Source organism: Dipodomys ordii, unplaced genomic scaffold, assembly GCF_000151885.1.
Source record: "Dipodomys ordii isolate 6190 unplaced genomic scaffold, Dord_2.0 Scaffold13, whole genome shotgun sequence".
Classification (NCBI taxonomy): domain Eukaryota; kingdom Metazoa; phylum Chordata; class Mammalia; order Rodentia; family Heteromyidae; genus Dipodomys; species Dipodomys ordii.
The window spans coordinates 565333-582953 of NW_012267229.1; the positions used below are offsets into that span (position 1 = coordinate 565333).

The 17621-nt window shown below is 40.8% G+C and overlaps 1 protein-coding gene across 3 annotated transcripts in view; it reads left to right on the forward strand.

Annotated features, from left to right (window-relative positions):
* Positions 1-17621, forward strand: part of Kif16b (kinesin family member 16B) — a 267459-nt gene that overhangs the window by 138868 nt on the left and 110970 nt on the right. For all 3 annotated transcript variants that reach the window (XM_013010887.1, XM_013010888.1, XM_013010886.1), the window contains exons 16-17: positions 8233-8315; positions 9662-9750. In XM_013010887.1, the coding sequence (XP_012866341.1) occupies positions 8233-8315; positions 9662-9750 (172 nt within the window). The remainder of the gene's footprint in view (positions 1-8232; positions 8316-9661; positions 9751-17621) is intronic.

The window sequence follows — 17621 nt, forward strand, 5'->3', positions numbered from 1 at the left end:
ATATTAGCACCTATTGATTTTTTTCCATGCTACTTGAAATTTTCCTGGTTGTTCTCTTGTTAATGAATAGTAATGGATTATATTCTGAGAAAATTTTAAACTTGCATTAAGACTCTGTTACTTATTTGGTACTTTTTGTTTTAGTAGGTAGTTTACCTGGTTGTGTTTAGGTTAAGTTGCAATCGGCTTGTGTGAACTGTTGCTCCAGTTCCAATACTGATTTAGTGTGCAGAGCCTTTGCATTGATATTCCAAAGAGACCTCAGGACACCAGCCACTGGTCAGTCTGCAGCCTGACTATGATCTGTCCTTTAGCTCAGGTCTCAGTATCAGTATGCTGTTAACAATCCATTCTGTGTCTGCACAGGTAGTCATGAGCCCAGGACATCATAAATGATGCCATAAGGTCCTTTCCTAAATGTTTCACCACCATTTCCTAAATGCTTTCCAGTTCCCTTAGGTCTTCCCATTTTATACTCCAGCTAAAAATGTAGAGGCTTCTACTTAGTGTGCCTGCTCCCAGGTCCAGAGCCAAGGATTAAGAGTACAGAGAATTAGCCTAAAGCAACAGCCATCTCCACCTCTCCTTGTTGGGCACCACAGCTTATCTGAGTGGGAGATGTTCCGTTTTCTCATGGGCTTTCTGCTGCTGCTGCAGTTGCTGCCAGGGGCACCCATTTCCCCGTGCAACCTGAACTGGAGGACTTCTCCTCATACTCTTATTTTATACTGATAGCCATATTTGAGTTTCTGCCTAGATCAGGCTAGGAAGCACTCGAAGAACAAAACAGTAAATTGATTATCTGTTTGGTGGTACTTCAAATCCCGATATTATTCAGTCCATGTGCTACAGTTTACTTTCTATAGTCCTTAAACAATTGCTGCATGCATTGTATCCAGGCTAAAGCTAGCTTCATTCAGGGGAAGAGACTGGATGTATGGGGTTTGATTGTTCCTTCAGGTGCAAAACCAAAGCTGCTCCCAGTGAGTGGCTTTATAATTCTGAAAAGGGGAAACATAACCTGTGCTAAATTCTTGAGTACAAGAATGAATTCGTCATGGTGGCATATGGTGAAAACTGACTTGTACAGGCTGCTACCAAAATGTGCAGAGGGAAAATGTCTGGAGACTGGAAAGGGGCAGGTGAGGAGAAGAAACTAGGGGAGATCAAGGATGGGAATGCCTGATGGGCAGATTCATGGGGCTCTGAAATCCCAGACTGATTATGTAAGTGCAAGGTTGAGGGGAGCCAGTGCTTACCTTGCAGCAGAGTAGAAATGTTGGCTAAAAAGTGAAGAACAGAGCAGCATTTGCTTCGTCCCCAGGGAGGAGTATACATGACCAGAACCGAAAGGGATTGAAGGGAAGACAAGATCAGAGCTTAGGGGTAGGGTAATGGAGGAATTTTGTAAGAACTTTTCAGATCGATCAATAGGCTATTGAAAGCTTGAACTGCATGGGAACTAGAAATGAATAGTTGAGGTTGCCGCTAACAGCAAATACAAAATGTTGTTGATGGCTAAGAATGTGGGCACCTGGGGTTAATGGAAAGAAAGTCACTAATAGCATGACCAAGCATTGTAAGAACTTGCTTCAGTACAGTGGAATCTGTCATGTTGTCATCCAGTCTGGGATTTCTAATTACTTTCTACATTTCTTCGGGAAGGACAGACCTATTCCATGCTGGATACCCTCTTGGTTTCTCCCAGGAGGTGTTTCAGTAAAACTACAGTCAGTCCCTATTCACCCATGTACTTTCTAAAGCCCTCAAACAATTGCTTGCATCTACAGGTTTCCTTGGGGATGAATTGTAGCATTTTGTAATTTGCAAAGCTCTATACTCAACTCATGTGCAATTCATCAAATAATTCCTAATTGATTATTTAGCTGGAAACATCAATAGCAAACATTTTTTAAAAAATCAATTGTTTTTGTCTCTAAAGCCCCAGAGCCTAAGTTTTTATTTTTCTCTTTATGAAGAATAAACAAGGTGAAATCGATTCATCTAATGTAGGAAGTTGTAAATCCATATATGCAATGTAAATATTGAAAAGAAAGGTGACAAGACCCAAGTAGATTTTTTTAAGGTCTCACATTTATCCTCTATAAATAATAGCTGATATTCTGATGGCATGGTTTGATGCCTGCTGGAGTATCAAACTGATGTAGAGTGTCTGTCATGCATACCTAGGCCAGGCAGTGCCATACCTTATGTCCTGTTTTAATTCATTTGCTATTCAGTGAAATTTTCTTACCTACCACAAGCACTGTGTAGTCTTCTCCACTTGACTTCCCAAAGCCATGTTTGAGATAAGAAAAACTTGCTTTAATTCATTTGTCTTAAATAATAAAGCCAGTGTTACAAGAGTCTAAAGCCCTACAGCATATTACTTCATCTGTTTTTATGCATTCGTGTATGTTATTGTAAATTAGACTGTATCATGACCCCCGAATGGTGGTATTGTAGTTCAGTTCAAGTCATTAAAGACTTTATTTTAAATTGGAAAGAAAGTTACCACAGGCGAGCAATTTCTTTTTGCCTGAATCATGCAAAGAAATAAGATCTTCAGCTGAATATGGTGGTTTACTCCTGTAATCCTAGCACTGAGGCTAGGCAGGAGATTATATGAGTCTCTGTCTCAAAACAAACTCAAACTTACTTGTCCTTCCTCGCTGTGACCAGTGGCCTTGCAGATAATTCTGCATTCCTCTACAGAGTCTGGCTTCTCCAGCTATTTCATCTAGAATGATGACCTCTCTTTTACTGAGCATATTTTAACGGTGCATAATATCCTGTCTGTCTGTGTCTCCGTGTATGTACGGCGAGACTAAGGTAATTAAAATACAGAGACAGGACTGCCTTTGAATAGAGTCACAAGGAGCCATCAGCTTTTACTGACAGCTGGCCTCTGAGGTTGTGTTTCACTGGACCATACACCAGTGGAGCATAGCTGTCTTTCTTGTATATTGTATCATTGTAGCCTAGAATGGTCTCTGCAATCCACTACCACCTCCATATTACTCAGATGGCAACATATAATAGAAAAAAATGAGTTATTTGTGTAGCAGTAGAATTAGAAAACTCCCGTGTAAAATTTGAGGAGACAATAATTGTGATATTACCAGTGACTGTCCCTAAACTTCTTAGCAACCACTAGAAAAAATGCACATTTTTTTAATCTAGCTTACTCAGAATGTTAAAATAAGAAAAACCCATGTGAAACCAGCTCACTTATTCAGTTATTCATTCAGTTACATGAAGATTTTTTTCTTTCAATTTTTGTCTAGTACTTTATATTTGCAGTGCCATTTGCCCCCATTCCCTTTTAAGACCATCTGGAATTTGTCTGTCTTCAGGTATTTAAAACTCTGAAGTAATCTCAAAGAGGTTTAGATTGACTCTCAAAATTACAAATTAAGCGTATTGGAAAAATGTCCATCTGTTGTGATCAATCACATTAGCTTTAGAGCAAGGAGTAGTCATAGTTCAAAAGAATTTAAAATCTGAGCTAGGTACCTATAGCTCAGGCCTGTAATCCTCGATACTCAAGAGGCTGAGATTTGAGGATCACAGTTCAAAGCCAGCCAAGGCAGCAAAGTCCATGGGATTCTTAGCTCCAATTAACCACCAAAAAGCCAGAAGTAGAACCATAGCTGAATGATACAACACTAACCTTGAGCAAAAAGATTCAGGGACAGTGCCCAGGACTAACAACTCCCCCCCCCCCCCCCCCCGCCAAAAAAAAAAAATTAAGATTTGGAAGGAACCACGGAAGTGATCCAGATCAGTGAGTAGAGGAAACAATAGAATTCTGGTCAGGGCAGCATTCCAGGTGGGACCTGTATTCCAGGTTTTATCAGATATTTTACCCCATAAGCCATTCACATTCATTGATTCTTTCATTACTTCATTCATTCCCATTTTTCTTTCAGATGTCTTATTGCTTTTAAAGCATACTCGTGACTTTCTTTTTAACAAAAACAAAACAAACTATCCCAGAAATTTACTCTCCCCCACCTCCTCCCCATCACTAGCAACCAGATCTTGTTGTTCCTGTCCAAACTTCTCTCCCACTGGAAGAGCCATCTACACTCAGTTCATCCTTACCTCTCCCTCACTTCTCTACCTCCTCCATCCTGCTTTCCTTTACCACCCACACAGCTGTCACCAAGCCCCTCCCCCCCCCCCAACACACCTCACGGAGCTTTCTAGTCTTCTTATTGTTGCCCATCTCACAGAAGCATTCTGCATCATTGCCTTCTTCTTCCTGGGCTCCTGGAGCCGCCCCGCCCCCCTACACCTCCCCTTTCTCCTTAATGGCTCCTCCTCCATTTCCTGTGCACAGCATCCTCCTCCTCTTTTTTTTTTTTTTGGTCCGGTCATGGGGCCTGAACTCTGGGCCTGGGCGCTGTCCCTCAGCTCTTCAGCTCAAGGCTAGCGCTCTACCACTTGAGCCACAGCGCCACTTTCCGGCTTTTTTCTTTTTTGCTTATAGTGGTGCTGAGGAATTGAACCCAGGGCCTCAGGCATGCAAGGCAAGCGCTTCTACCACTGAGCCAACTTCCCAGCCCATCCTCCTCCTCTTGGAGGATAATAAAGTGAGCTTAAATCTCCTCAATGTGCTTTCTCTTAGGTCTTCTTTCCTGTACCTCCCTCTTTTCCCTTTGGTGAAGGAGGGGAGGAGGGAGAGAAGAGGGGAAGGGAGAGGGAGGGAGGGAGACAGAGAATACAGAGGTAGTGTTATATATACTTAAGACTCCTACTGTCATATGTTTATATGACTGCCCGCCCCCCCCCCCCAACGCATGAACACAGACACGCACACAGATATTTGGCAGGTATGTAAGTAGCTAGCTAGGTATCCCAGGCCTTTTTCTCTACAGCCCCAGACCCATATTTTTATTTTCTAAAGGCACCCTAAATTTGTTTTGTCTAAAACCACATACGAGTTCTCCCGCACTCCCCTCTCGATAGGTCCTTCCCATTGCTATGTAGTGCAACTCCCAGAGCCATCTTCCTCACCATCCGTCTGCTATTCTATTTCCTGAGTAGCTTCTAGAGTGTTGCCCTGTTTTGTTCCTACCCTAGCTTTGAGGGTAATAGCCTCCAGCTCTTCTGTTCACACCTACTCATGTCACCTTTGGCCATGCTTCCATCATTTTCAAGTATGGTGTTTCTAAACACAAAGCCCATCATGTTGTGCTCATGCAGTGTCTTCCTCTTGCAACTACGTAAGATCCAAGAAGTGTTACTGAATCTTGCAGTGAAACACTTGAAAATTTACTTCTTTTTCTCAAATCTTACCTTCTTCAAAAATGCCTCTTATTTCCTCTGTCACAGTCAAATGTCTGTCTTACAATCACTTGCCATCACCTTTTCCCATTGCTAGACTTTTACCGAGTCACTCCCTCACCTCATCCTCCGGCCAGGACTTCAGTCACACGTCCCTCAGGGACCGTCTCAAACTCCCCTGCAATCAGCCCTTCCTCCTTCGCTCCCATAGCAGGGTATTTTTCCCTTCAGTTGCAGCTTTGCATTCATCTAATGATGATCTGTTTGTTTATTTATTTCACTCTCATGTTTGCTGTTTAAGCTTCACAAAGGCAAGAGATAGCCTGACGTGTTCAGTGATATAAACCCAGTGTTTGGCATTATGACTAGCACCCTGTAGGTGTTCTTTAAGTATTTGTTAAATAAATGAGTGATCAACCACATTGGGCAAAAAACCCTTTTTCTTTCTGATTCAGTGTTTGTTGAGTAAAATGCACAGCAGAGGAGAGGGAGCTATCTTTTATGAAGCTCCTTTTACATGCCACATAGTTGACACATTACTTAGATGGAAATAATGAATTGTCATGGATAGTTTTTCTTTCCTTTTTATAACTCCTTAAAGGGTTTTTATGTGTATTTCATGCAAATAACATGGGTGGCTAGATTATTTTCAGTGATTTAATGTGACTTGAAATATGTCTCTAAAATCCTATTCTATTTTTCCATTAACATATTTTAGCAATTTTCAACTTGCATGGCTGGGCATTTGATTAGCAGAGGAAAAAAACTGGATTAGATATAATTAACACCTGGAATGTGATTGCCTTATTAATCTCTAATGTAACTTTATGAGCATTACATGTACATATATCCCAGACATGGCTCTTAACTTTTGACTTTTTGGGCAACACATAGCTCTGATCTTAGCACTAAGAGGCATGACAAACACCTTTCACCTTTCTTAATTATAGTAATGGTGCCTTTCCATAATTGGAAAATGCATAAATGTGATTTTATATGGTGGAGGATAAGCAGAGACTGTAGAAGGGGTAGTATTCACTGCTGTTTTTTCTAATTCCTAAACCTGTCTTCTCCTTTTTGAATTAACTCTTATTTCTTTTAAATAATGAAAACTGTTAAAACCAACCTTTCACTTGTTCCCTATGTTTATTATCTGAATTAGTTAGGTGGCTGATTATACTGAATTTGAATCTCCCCTGAAACATCAGAATACCACATCTGCTAAGCAGAGGATACCTTGGCTGAAGCTCCAGTGTGTATATTTGTGATTATGATAGAACCTACAGTATCCAGGTGAATGTGCCTCCAGAGCAAGAGGCTGTTGACTCTGGCCAATCAGCATCATGTGCCTTATCCAATGCCACCACTAGCCCAGGGATTTTAACAAGTGGCAACAAAGATATAATAATACTGTAAGGAATGCTAGAAAGAAACCCAGAGTTTTATGTAAATGTCAGAGGACTAGGTTTTCAAATGCTAACTAATATTTTTGGTTTTGACATTGTATATGGGACATAGAGAATATGTCTATGGGCTTAATTTTGACACTGCTTACCTGTTTGTGGCTGATCAGAATTCTTTGTTGTTGTCTCCAGCTTCTCACAGATTGTTTCTACTTCATCTGTCCAATGTCAGTTCTTGCTACTGTTTCAGACATCCTGTGTCCCAAGCATGGCAAGCCATCTTCTTGTCCAAGGCTCTGCCTATTTCTTCATTTCCTCCCACATGGCATATTTCCTCTTGTTCTTTGGTTGTCCAGAGCACCCAGCCTTGGTCCAAGTTATTCCAGGCTGCATTCAGCACTTAGGTGCTGGATGATCATTCTTTATGGTTGGCTTCAGTATTTTTACCAATCAATCTTTACTCAGGTATAGAGGGAACACAGAGATATCTGTCTGGAGGTGTTCATGCCCAGGCATGGAAAGCATAATACATGACCGCAAAACTCTTTGTAACCCTGCTTCTCTAAAGGCCTCCAGGAACCGGACCTCAATGCCCTTCATGGCCTCTGGGCTAGTTTTGATAGGAATAGTTTGACTTGGGTATATTGGGATATCCCTGTAATTTTAGCACTTGGGTGGCTGAAGGAGGATCTCCTGGGCTATATAATGAGATCCTATGTCAAAAACACCAAAAGGTGGGTCCTGGATTCCATCTCTGACTGTGAGTTAACCAAAAGAGAGAGGGGGGTGGGAATGAGGAGGGGAAGATGGAGAGAGGGAGAGGAAGATTGGGAAAGGAAAAGGGAAAGAAATGGTTTGTTTGCTTGTTTACTTACTCAAACTGTATTTCTTCCTCCTCCCCAAATTGTTATCCTTAGGCATTGGTCTTGAATTCTTTACTGAATAAGGAGTTAGTCAATCAAAAAGAGCCTTTCTTGACTATGCAGTGTGTCCACCTGTATTTTAAAGCAACTTTGGTGAGAAGCAGCTTGTTGTCTTGAAAGGAGACATGTACAAAAATTTCTTCCCCATCAAGCTTGGAGGGAGATTTTAGTCATAGCTACCAGGGACTACCAATCCTACTATGTTTTCTTTTGAAAGCCCTTTTCTTTGATATTTCTGCTTTTATCAACATTAATAAACATTTCCTAAATGTGTGACCATATGCTTTGCATATTACATCTCCTTAGAGATCTGAATTTTTCCCCTTTTGAACAATCAGAAGTCTAATTATCTGTATATTAAGTTTTAAATCTCATAATAGGTTAGATTTATCACTTCTGCCTAGGTTGTTATGAATATTATGACACCCAGCTGTAAAAATAAGTTTTCACAGATTTAAAAATAACATATGTAAGCAGACTCTTGAAACTTAAGCTTTTCCTTATTGTTTTCAAATACACTGGAAAGAACAGTTCAATGTACAATCTGTGCTATGCAGTTGCCCATTGACCCTACTGCTTACTGTAAATTCATTGCTGTCTTTGTGTGTTCTCAGGTGCTGTGATACTCTTGGGAAGAACCAATATGTTTCGCTTTAACCACCCAAAGGAAGCTGCCAAGCTCAGGGAGAAGAGGAAGGTGAGGGTGGGTCATTTTTAGGATGGGTCCTTTTTGTCGGTTGTAAGGGATGGTTTTTGACCTTTGGGAGCCCAGAACCTACTGAGAAGTTCTGTAACCTGGATTGAGTTTAGGGAATTTGGTTTCTGGCAAATGATGGGCTGACCAAGTAGGAAAGTAAGGCAAGTGGAGTACAGAGCTGAAATCGCTTTTATACCCTTTTCCCCAGTAGCCCAAAGGAATTGGGCATAATTTGGCATTGATTGAAGAATGACTTCTACTTGCCAGGATCTGTCTTGGGAATTAACCTAATATTGGATTTGTGTTCTTTCCAAATAAGCCACACTAAATTGAATTTTTTCATTGAAGCATAAAGTGGAGTTAGAGCTGAGTTTAGTATTATTGGGGAGAGATGGGCATGCTTGGATGGGGCCATCCAGGGGGTCCTTCAAATGCTCATTGGGAAAGCTGGGCTTAAGATCCGAAAAGAAGGGAAGAAATGAGAGAGAGAGAGAGAAAGAGAGAGAGAGAGAGAGAGAGAGAGAGAGAGCTACAACACCATAGTTCATCTTCAGCCTGACAAAGGGAATTAAGACTTCAGCTGTCATTTGTATGAACCAGGACATGTGTTCACCTATTACATAGGTTCTACCACTAGCTCTGTTCAGAAGCTGTTAACACCTGCTGTGTTGAATACAATCAAGGTGAGAAACTAGACCAACTCAGACCTCCAGTAACAGGTGCTGAGGCCACCAAGTAGGGAGCCCAGGTGGCACCTGACCTTCAGGCCCCAGGCTACCCAAGGTTACTAGAATCTAACACTAGGATCTAACAAACCCCAGCCTTCTCCAGGCTGCTGGTCCATTCAGTGAAGTCTCCTGTCTCTTCCAGCCTAGGCTACCCAACGGGTTTTTTGGTGTACCGTTTAAGAGACCATTTGGTGGAAGCAAACTAAGCATAATAATTGCCTTTGGATCTCCTGTCATTTACCTCTCCACCTGCATCACTCAATAGGTGTGATGTTGGGATGCTGGTACAATTGACTTTCATCTTCTGAGCACCAAAGATGGTTAAGATAGTATCTACTTCCCCCACTTTGACTTGATGTGGGGGCTAAGAGACCATCTGAGTTGTAGAAGTCTTTTGCCAGAATTCATCTACTATAGAATGCCAGGACCCTGTATCTCACATCAAGATCTTGCATTCAAGATGTTCTATAGCCTGACTGTCCTGAATCTGCTGTCTCAGATAGGCCAATTGTTACGCGGTGTATCTCATTGTTTCTCATGAGTTGAAGGCTGTGAGTCCAGACCATTAACTTTCTCTTACCCACTAAGGTAACCACTTTGCCCTGTGTCTGCTCTTAGAGTGGCCTTCTGTCCTCCTTCAGCTTGTCCATGACTGACCTCTCGAAGTCCTGTGAGAACCTGTCTGCGGTCATGCTGTACAACCCAGGGTGAGTGGACAGCACTGTTTCCTCCTGTCATTACCCCTGTTGTGGTGTGTATTGTACCAACTCCATTATAATAAGACTTCTGCATGATGCCTCCTTAGTATACCAGCCTTCCTCATTTTCCAAGTTCTGAGTACTTGCTATATATGTACATAATTTTACTTAGTTATAACCACAACATAAATGAGATTATATTTTCTGATTTTCTTCTTTTCAAAACATAATGAGCATTAGTAAGGGTTGCTGCAAGCTTCATTATCATTTTCATAACTGTCTAATATTTTAAATTGGCATTTTGATTACTCAGTACATGGTTCCTTTAGCTTACACACTTTTAACTCATTTTATAAATTTTAATAACATAGGCAGCCTTGATTCTTTGGGCATCCAAAAACCTAGGAAATTATAATAATCATGACTTCCAAACACTGGAGGACACAAATGAGGGTGTTTGAAATGGGGTTCTCAGTTGAGCAACCTTGAGCGGTCAGCCTGACTGCTTAAGTCCTTAGTTGCTTCATCCGTAAAATGACGGTGATAATGAAAATATCTTAAAAAACAAGAAACCACATGAAATGACTTTTGGATTCTTTCCAGTTTTGTGAGGTTCAATAATTTGATCTTTCCTCACATAAAACAATGAAACTAAATAAGATAAGACCGATACATATGCCATCTTCTAGAACTGTCATTTATTCAGTAGTCACTATATGCTAGGCACTGTGCTGAAGGCCTTGCATCCAGTCTAAGTTTAAGTATCTAGGGGAGATGGGCAAGGAAGGCAGAAGGGCTCCAGCTGGCTGTTGGGTCTATTAGATCAAAAGCTTTCTTGGGTCAGAGCTCTTATTCAATTCTGTATTTCAAAGTGCCAATCACATAACCTGGTTAATTCTGAATCTGTTTGCAAACAGGCAGATTAGTGAAATGCATGGGTTCTTTGGGGACATTTAAAAAGCATTGGAACAACAGTATGTTGAAAATTAACTTTACAACTTGTGGGCAAGGAGGGGAGGGGGAACTGGGAGAGAGCAAAGGAAGGAGTGATGTTGCCCCAAAAGAAATGTACTCATTACCTGACTCATGTACATCACCTTAGTAAAAATATAAAATTTAAGAAAAGTATTGGAACAAGACGTATTACGAGAAAAAGGCAGAGAAAAAAGATTGAGTCCCAGGTGTCAGTAGTGTTATTTGAATGATCTCCAGATAATGGAGATTATTAAGATCTTAGGATCTTATTATTATTAGGATCTTTAAGCCAAAGGTAAAAGAAGAAATATATAATAAAATAGAGAATTAGGCAAAGGCACTCAGAGAATTCAAGATGTTTTAGACTGAATTACAGTGACAAAGGAGAAGGTATGGGATACCCCTGATCATAGCATTCATCCTGGCTTCTTTTAACAGACAAATTTTGTTTCCTGAAATACTTGTACTATAAATTCAAATAAAAACTATTTAGTACTCCATCTTAACCTTCTATCTCCCTGGCTTCCAGCTTTCCTCAACTTGCCACCTGCTATAGAGAATGATTACCCAAGAATTAAAATATAATTGGAGAAAAATTGCCTTCTCTAATTTACAGGGAGCAGACACCTTGTTGTGAAATTGTTAGCTTCATCAATACTGGGCAGAATGAAGCAGAGTTATAACCATTGCCATGCTGTTTATACCAGATTTTTTTTTTGGACATTATTGGTATACATACTTTCAGCTTAAATTAAACACCATGGAAGAAGCTGGAAGAACATTGAAATAAATATGTTTAATACTTGGACTTTTGATAAATAGTTTTTTAAATCCAGGCAATAAGCTGCTTGGATACAAGCATGTGCTTGTTTCTAGATGGAGACATAGGGCTGAGCTTCTTTGGTAACCAGTGTGCATTTATTCTGGTTGTGCTGTGTGCTGAGAGTCTGGTGTCAGCTATAGCGCGCTCTGTGGAGAACCTGGGAAAACTAATGAAGATACTCAGAATGAAAGCAAGACAGCATGTGATTCCAGGCAGAGTACAGTGGTACAAGCAGCCTGTTGTCAAGAATTGGGTCCAAAAGGAAGGATGCAAAGTAGAGTGCTGAGGAAGGGATTCACTTCCTGTGCCAGGTGCCCTTTGCTAGCCACTCTGTGACCATGCATTGGGTGATTTAGGAAACCGCTAGCCATCTGGCCTCTAGGAGGAAGACCACCTGTGCCAAGCGTCATAGAATCAGTTTGATAAGCCCAATCCACAGGAACCCATTTGTTCTCAAAATTATAGAGGCCAGATATTTTTCCCCGATGATAACATCTTGCTGAGGTTTTGGCTTATTATCGTTTTTTTCCCCAATTAATGTTTTCCAATTGATGTTTCATTGTGATATGTTCATACATGCATACTTTAATTATATGATCATATTCATCAACTCTATTACTATTTCTTCCCATCCCTTTTAAGTTTCATTGTTTTTAAATCTTTATCTTTTTTGTTGTTGTTGTTGGTTGTGGGGTTGAACTCTGGGCCTAGGCATAGTCCCTCAGCTCTTCAGCTCAAGATTAGCGCTGGCTACCACTTGAGCCACAGCGCCACTTCCAGAGTTTTCCGAGTGGTTATTGGAGATAAGAGTCTCATGGACTTTCCTGCCCAGGCTGGCTTTGAACTGAGATTCTCAGATCTCAGCCTCTGGAGTAGCTAGGATTACAGGTTTGAGCCACTGGCTTTTATCTTTGTTTTTATTTTTGGCTGGTCCCTTGAGTCACAATGCCACAATGCTCAGCTTTTTCTGAGCTGTTTGTAGGAGATCACAGACTTTCCTGCCTGGAGTGGCTTTGAACTGTGATCCTCAGCTCCCAGCCTTCTGAGTAGCTAGGATTATAGGTGTGAGCCACCGGCATTCAGTTCATCATCTTTTTTTTCCCTCTGTACTGACAATTGAAACTTGTACTGACAACTGAAACTTTCTAGACCAGTGCTCTACCTCTTGGGCTTTTTCTAAACAGCACATCAAAACACAGACAGTGATAAGGTGATAACGATTACACCCTTATCAAGAGAAGGTTGATATGGAGGGTGTGGCAAAGCTACAAAGAGCCTTAAGTGAAATCACCTCAGAGCATTTTCTTCTGTGGTTGAGGACATCAAAATATTCCACGTCTGTAATAATGCCTCCTTTGCAGACAAAATCCAAAGAACACTAACTGAAGACCAGATCCTAGAACCCACCTGTTGGGACTCCAAAAATCATTCCCCTCAACCCTACTGGAGAATTCTAAGTTTCCCAATGAACTGGGTCCTATGCTGGGCTCTGAGAGATGTTTCTAAGTGGAAGAGGAAAGCTGGAGAGAAGGAAATTCCTGTAGCAAACCTCCTGGATGCTGACGGGAGGGAGTCACCTGGAGGCTCTAGAGGAGATAAGAGGAATTCCTGTGGTGAAGCCTGGCTGAGGAAAGCACTGAAAGTCTAGCAAACCTACTTGCAGTTTGCTTTTATGAAGTGAATAGAGCTGCTCTTTGGGGCGATGTAGCTTTGCATTTGGGCAGGATGGATTAGAGGAGGTAGGGCATGACACTGTATGTGCAGCATTTCTTAAATGCTGGTTAGCTTGCCCCAGTATGCTCAGAATTTGTGATCATGATTAAAATGCACCATCCAAAACAACTAATTATCTGCTACATACTGAGATTCACTTGATAACTAATTTCTTTACTCTTGTTCTTAGTTGTGGTAAAATAGACTTAGTGAAGCTTCCCATCTAAACAGCTTTTAAGTGTACTGTGTGATGAGTGCATTGATGTTACTGTGCAACCATTTTCTGCAACATTTTCTACTTATGAAAGTGCACCTATTAAATAAGTTTCCCATTTCATTCTCCTGCCTATCCCATTACTATTATAACCATGAATTTGACTACCTTAGGTACCTCCTGTCAGTGGAATCATATACTGTTTTTCCTGTCAAGCTGAATTATTTCGCTCAACATGATGTCTTCAATGCTCCTCTGCATTGAATTGTTAGAACTTCCTTCTCTTTTTATGCAGACATCACATTTTGCCTATATATCATTGTTTGATAGACCAGGTTGTTTCTACTCTTTGGCAACTGTGAATATGGGTGTACAGATATCTGCTTGAACCTTTAAGTTCAGCACATCTGAAGATATGCCCAAAAGCAGAATTGCTGGATCATAATATGGTAGTTCTGCTTTTCAGTTTTCAGTGAAAACAGCCATACTGTTTTCCATAGGAAACATCAACAAGTGTGCAGGAGTCTAGTTTCTTCACAACCTTACTAATACTTGGAACTTTTTTTCCTTTTTTGATAACAGCCATCGTCATAGATCTGATGCAGTTTCTCATTGTCATTTGTCTTCTATTTTTTCAACAATTTCCACTTTTACAAAAATACCTGTTTAGAAATATGCTGTGACTCTTTGAGTTTCCCTAACCCTTGGTCTTTTTGCCTAGGAATTTGAGTACCAGCCTGCTTTTCTATCATTTGATAGCAGCCATCACCGGCTCCATCCCAACATTGGCTCCACCAGGGGACGTTTTCCTAGCTGTCTTCCTCTTGACATCCTCACTCTTAACCTGAGCAAGTCTGCAGGGCCTTTTCCCTCTTAGAATTTTGCTACCAATCACTGTGGAAGAATGTATGGGAGAGGTTTCTTTGTTTTCTCTGAATGGCCTCTGTTGTGAATAGGTGAGGAACAGCAGCATGTTACAAGTTTTAGCTGTTTGCCTGCTGCATGATTCTTGGCTTCTTTTATGAGATGGCAGAGATCCAATCAGAAGCAGGTGGTCAGGTTCATTATACCCTCTTCAGCCTTCAGGGTTGCCCCTTTCTTGTCCTACTGTCTGGACTGACCCATCCCTGTAGAGTGACTTCCAAGCCCCTGCACTATCATTCATTACTTTGTTCTCCAATGTGACCCACCACTTTTTACCTTGAACTTGATCTTTTGGTTGAAATGAGGTCAACACACCTTCCACACCTCTCTCTAGGTTTCTGCATCCATAAAACCATCTGTAAACCCTTCCACCTTCTCCCTTTGACTAATCATTACCTTCTAAATTAACTGTATGGTCAGGTTTTCAGGAAGCCCTTCCATTTTGAGGTCAGTGCTTACTCTGTTCTCAGGCTAGTATTTTGTCCATACATATGTCACAGCTTTTTCCAAATTCTTGGATTTATACAGGTTCAGTTAATTGAGGTGGCCTTCTTGAAGGCAGGGACTATGCAGTCCGTACTCGTCTTTAAACCTTGCACATAGAACCTTTCCTGTGGTTAGCACTTAATACAATCATTGAGCTGGAAGTTTGGACCAGCAGGTGGGTTCTCAGGCCACAGGATGCCTCTGCCCGTGGGCCTCAGGTGCCTTGTCCTGCAAACAGGTCTTTTGCACTTCATAGATCTATACATTTCCTGGCTTCTGTCTTTGTGTTTCCCGTGTTTGGTGGTTTTCTTAATACAGATTAGCATATCTCTTGATTTCTCTGACATTGTGAAGATCTGATTGTTTTAAACATTAGACTAAAAAAAATTACTGCTTAGTCTACAGTTCCTTCCAGAGCAAAAGCTCTCCTAAACAATTATAGCTGGCTTGCAAATTATTGTATCTAGTAAGTTCCAAAGTATCTTCAGCAGCCAGCCTTTTTGTCTTTTTTCAACAGGCAATCTATGAATTTTCCAAGTAGTCCAAGTAGTCTTAAACACACATACAGACACACAGACACACACACACCTTATTCTAGGAATTATAATAGGATCTGGGGTTTTGGAAAGTACAAATCCCACTACCCAAGAACGTTTCATTTGTCCAACTGGGCACATAAAGTTGGGCATTTGTTTCTAACATAGTTTTGGAACTTATTGTTGGCCTGCATTTCCAACTCTCTGGAAACTGATTTGTACACACACACGTGATAGTGCCAGAGAATTTTTGGATGGGCAAAGCAGCCTGGTGGCTTCCTTGAGGAGTTAGCACCACTTTGGAGAAGTGCCCAGGCGGGGTCTTTGCCAGCAGATAATTTCCCTTCAGGGGAAACGTTCCTTCTCAGCTGGCACAGCATCCTTAAGAAGAAAGCAAGCCGACTACTCAGGCCTCCTCCACCTCACTCTGAGACTGCAAACAGGCAGCTAATTTGGCAGGATGCGGAAGCTTTCACAGCTTCTTGAAAGTGCTTGAAGCAAAATTAGATACATTCCAAGTTCATTTCAGTCTTGACAATAAAGGAATTTTTTGCTGGCACATTAGTCTCCTCTGAGCACTAACCAACCAGTGGTGAGCCTATTTAAATGGATGAATGTGAATAATTAAGTTCTGAAAAGTAGAAGCACCTAGGTTCCAGATTACAGATAGCAGAAGTCAGGATCAGGTATATAGTTGGTGAGCCATCCAAGAACCCTCACCCAGAGTGAAGCTGAAGTGAGCTGAAGCTTGTTTGGCAGCAGGGCCAACACATGCCTCCATGGTCATAGCAAGCCCCTAACCCTAGAGATGATTTTGAAGTTATCAGTGATTAGGGGAAGAGGAAGAGGACAGATGAGTGATGCACAGCTTTAATGTGTTCATTGTACGGAAATTCAAAACCACAAGCTAGTAAAAAAGTTATTACAAAGACTGTTATATGTTCTAATCTACATCTTTGCTTGTCCTATGAATCCATTTCTCTGTCTCTCTGCAGGTCTGTCTGCCCTTGTATCTGTCTGTCTGTCTGTCTATCTATCTATCCATCCATCTATCCATCCATCCATCCATCTATCTATCTATCTATCTATCTATCTATCTATCTATCTATCTATCTATCTATTTATCTATCTATCTATCTATCTATCTACCTATCCATCCTTCCCTTTCTCTCTCCAAGAGTTTAACACTTGATTTGAAGACATTTTCATAGTATATATTTACCTTTCATAACTTTTCTATAATTTTAATATTTGTATGATAATACATTGTATGGTATTCCATATCTTACTGAGCGCCTCTTCTTTTGGCATAGGTTGTCTTGTTTGTAGCCTCGGATCACAAACTATTGGAATAAAGAGATTAGCTAAGTGTTTTCCATGGTGATTTCCTTAAGAGAAAAAAAAAAGTAGAGGTGGAATTTCTAGGTGAGAGTATGAAACTTTAAAGAACTTGATGGTTACTTGCAAATTATTCTATATAGGTTTGCACATACCCCCAGTCTCTTGTCCCCAAGCAAAGAGATCTTCCTGAATTATTTTTTTTATTGTGAAAATACATACAGAGGGATTACAATTACAATTACAAGGTAATGAATACATTTCTTATCAAGCTTTGTTGCCTCCTCCTTTTTTTCCCCTTCCCATCCCTTCCCATCTCCCCCCCACCCTCCCTCCCATCTTCCTGAATTCTTGAATGTGTCAGTACATGCACCCCTGGAAGTAATTCTAAGCTGTGGTCTCAAGAAGCAGATTGTGCTATTTCTTACCACAGTGCTTCTTGTGAAAACTATGTCCTGGGTTTACTGTTTAATACCCCAGATTCAGCAAACCTCCAAATTCTATACTGACCACATACTATTCTAGAAGCCTCTGTAAAGTTAACCCCAGCATTCCTGGTGTTTTCTGGTTAAGAATGGAAGTGGAGCTCGGGAATGTAAAGCTGGAGAGAACTAGATTCTGAACAGAGTCTTGGGATTCTAATGCTTTAGGTACCAAGATGGTTTCTTACCAGCTGACAATGCTAAAGGAGGAGGCTGCAATGCTTGGTAAGAAATGTACGCATTATCCTGCCCATGTAATTGTAACCCCTCTGTACAGTATGTTCACAAATAAAAAATAAATAAATAAAAAAAAAGCTGTTGACCAATAGGAGATGGTGGGTGGGGGAAAGAAAACAACAGAAAGAGTTATTCTGAGGAAAATATGAAGG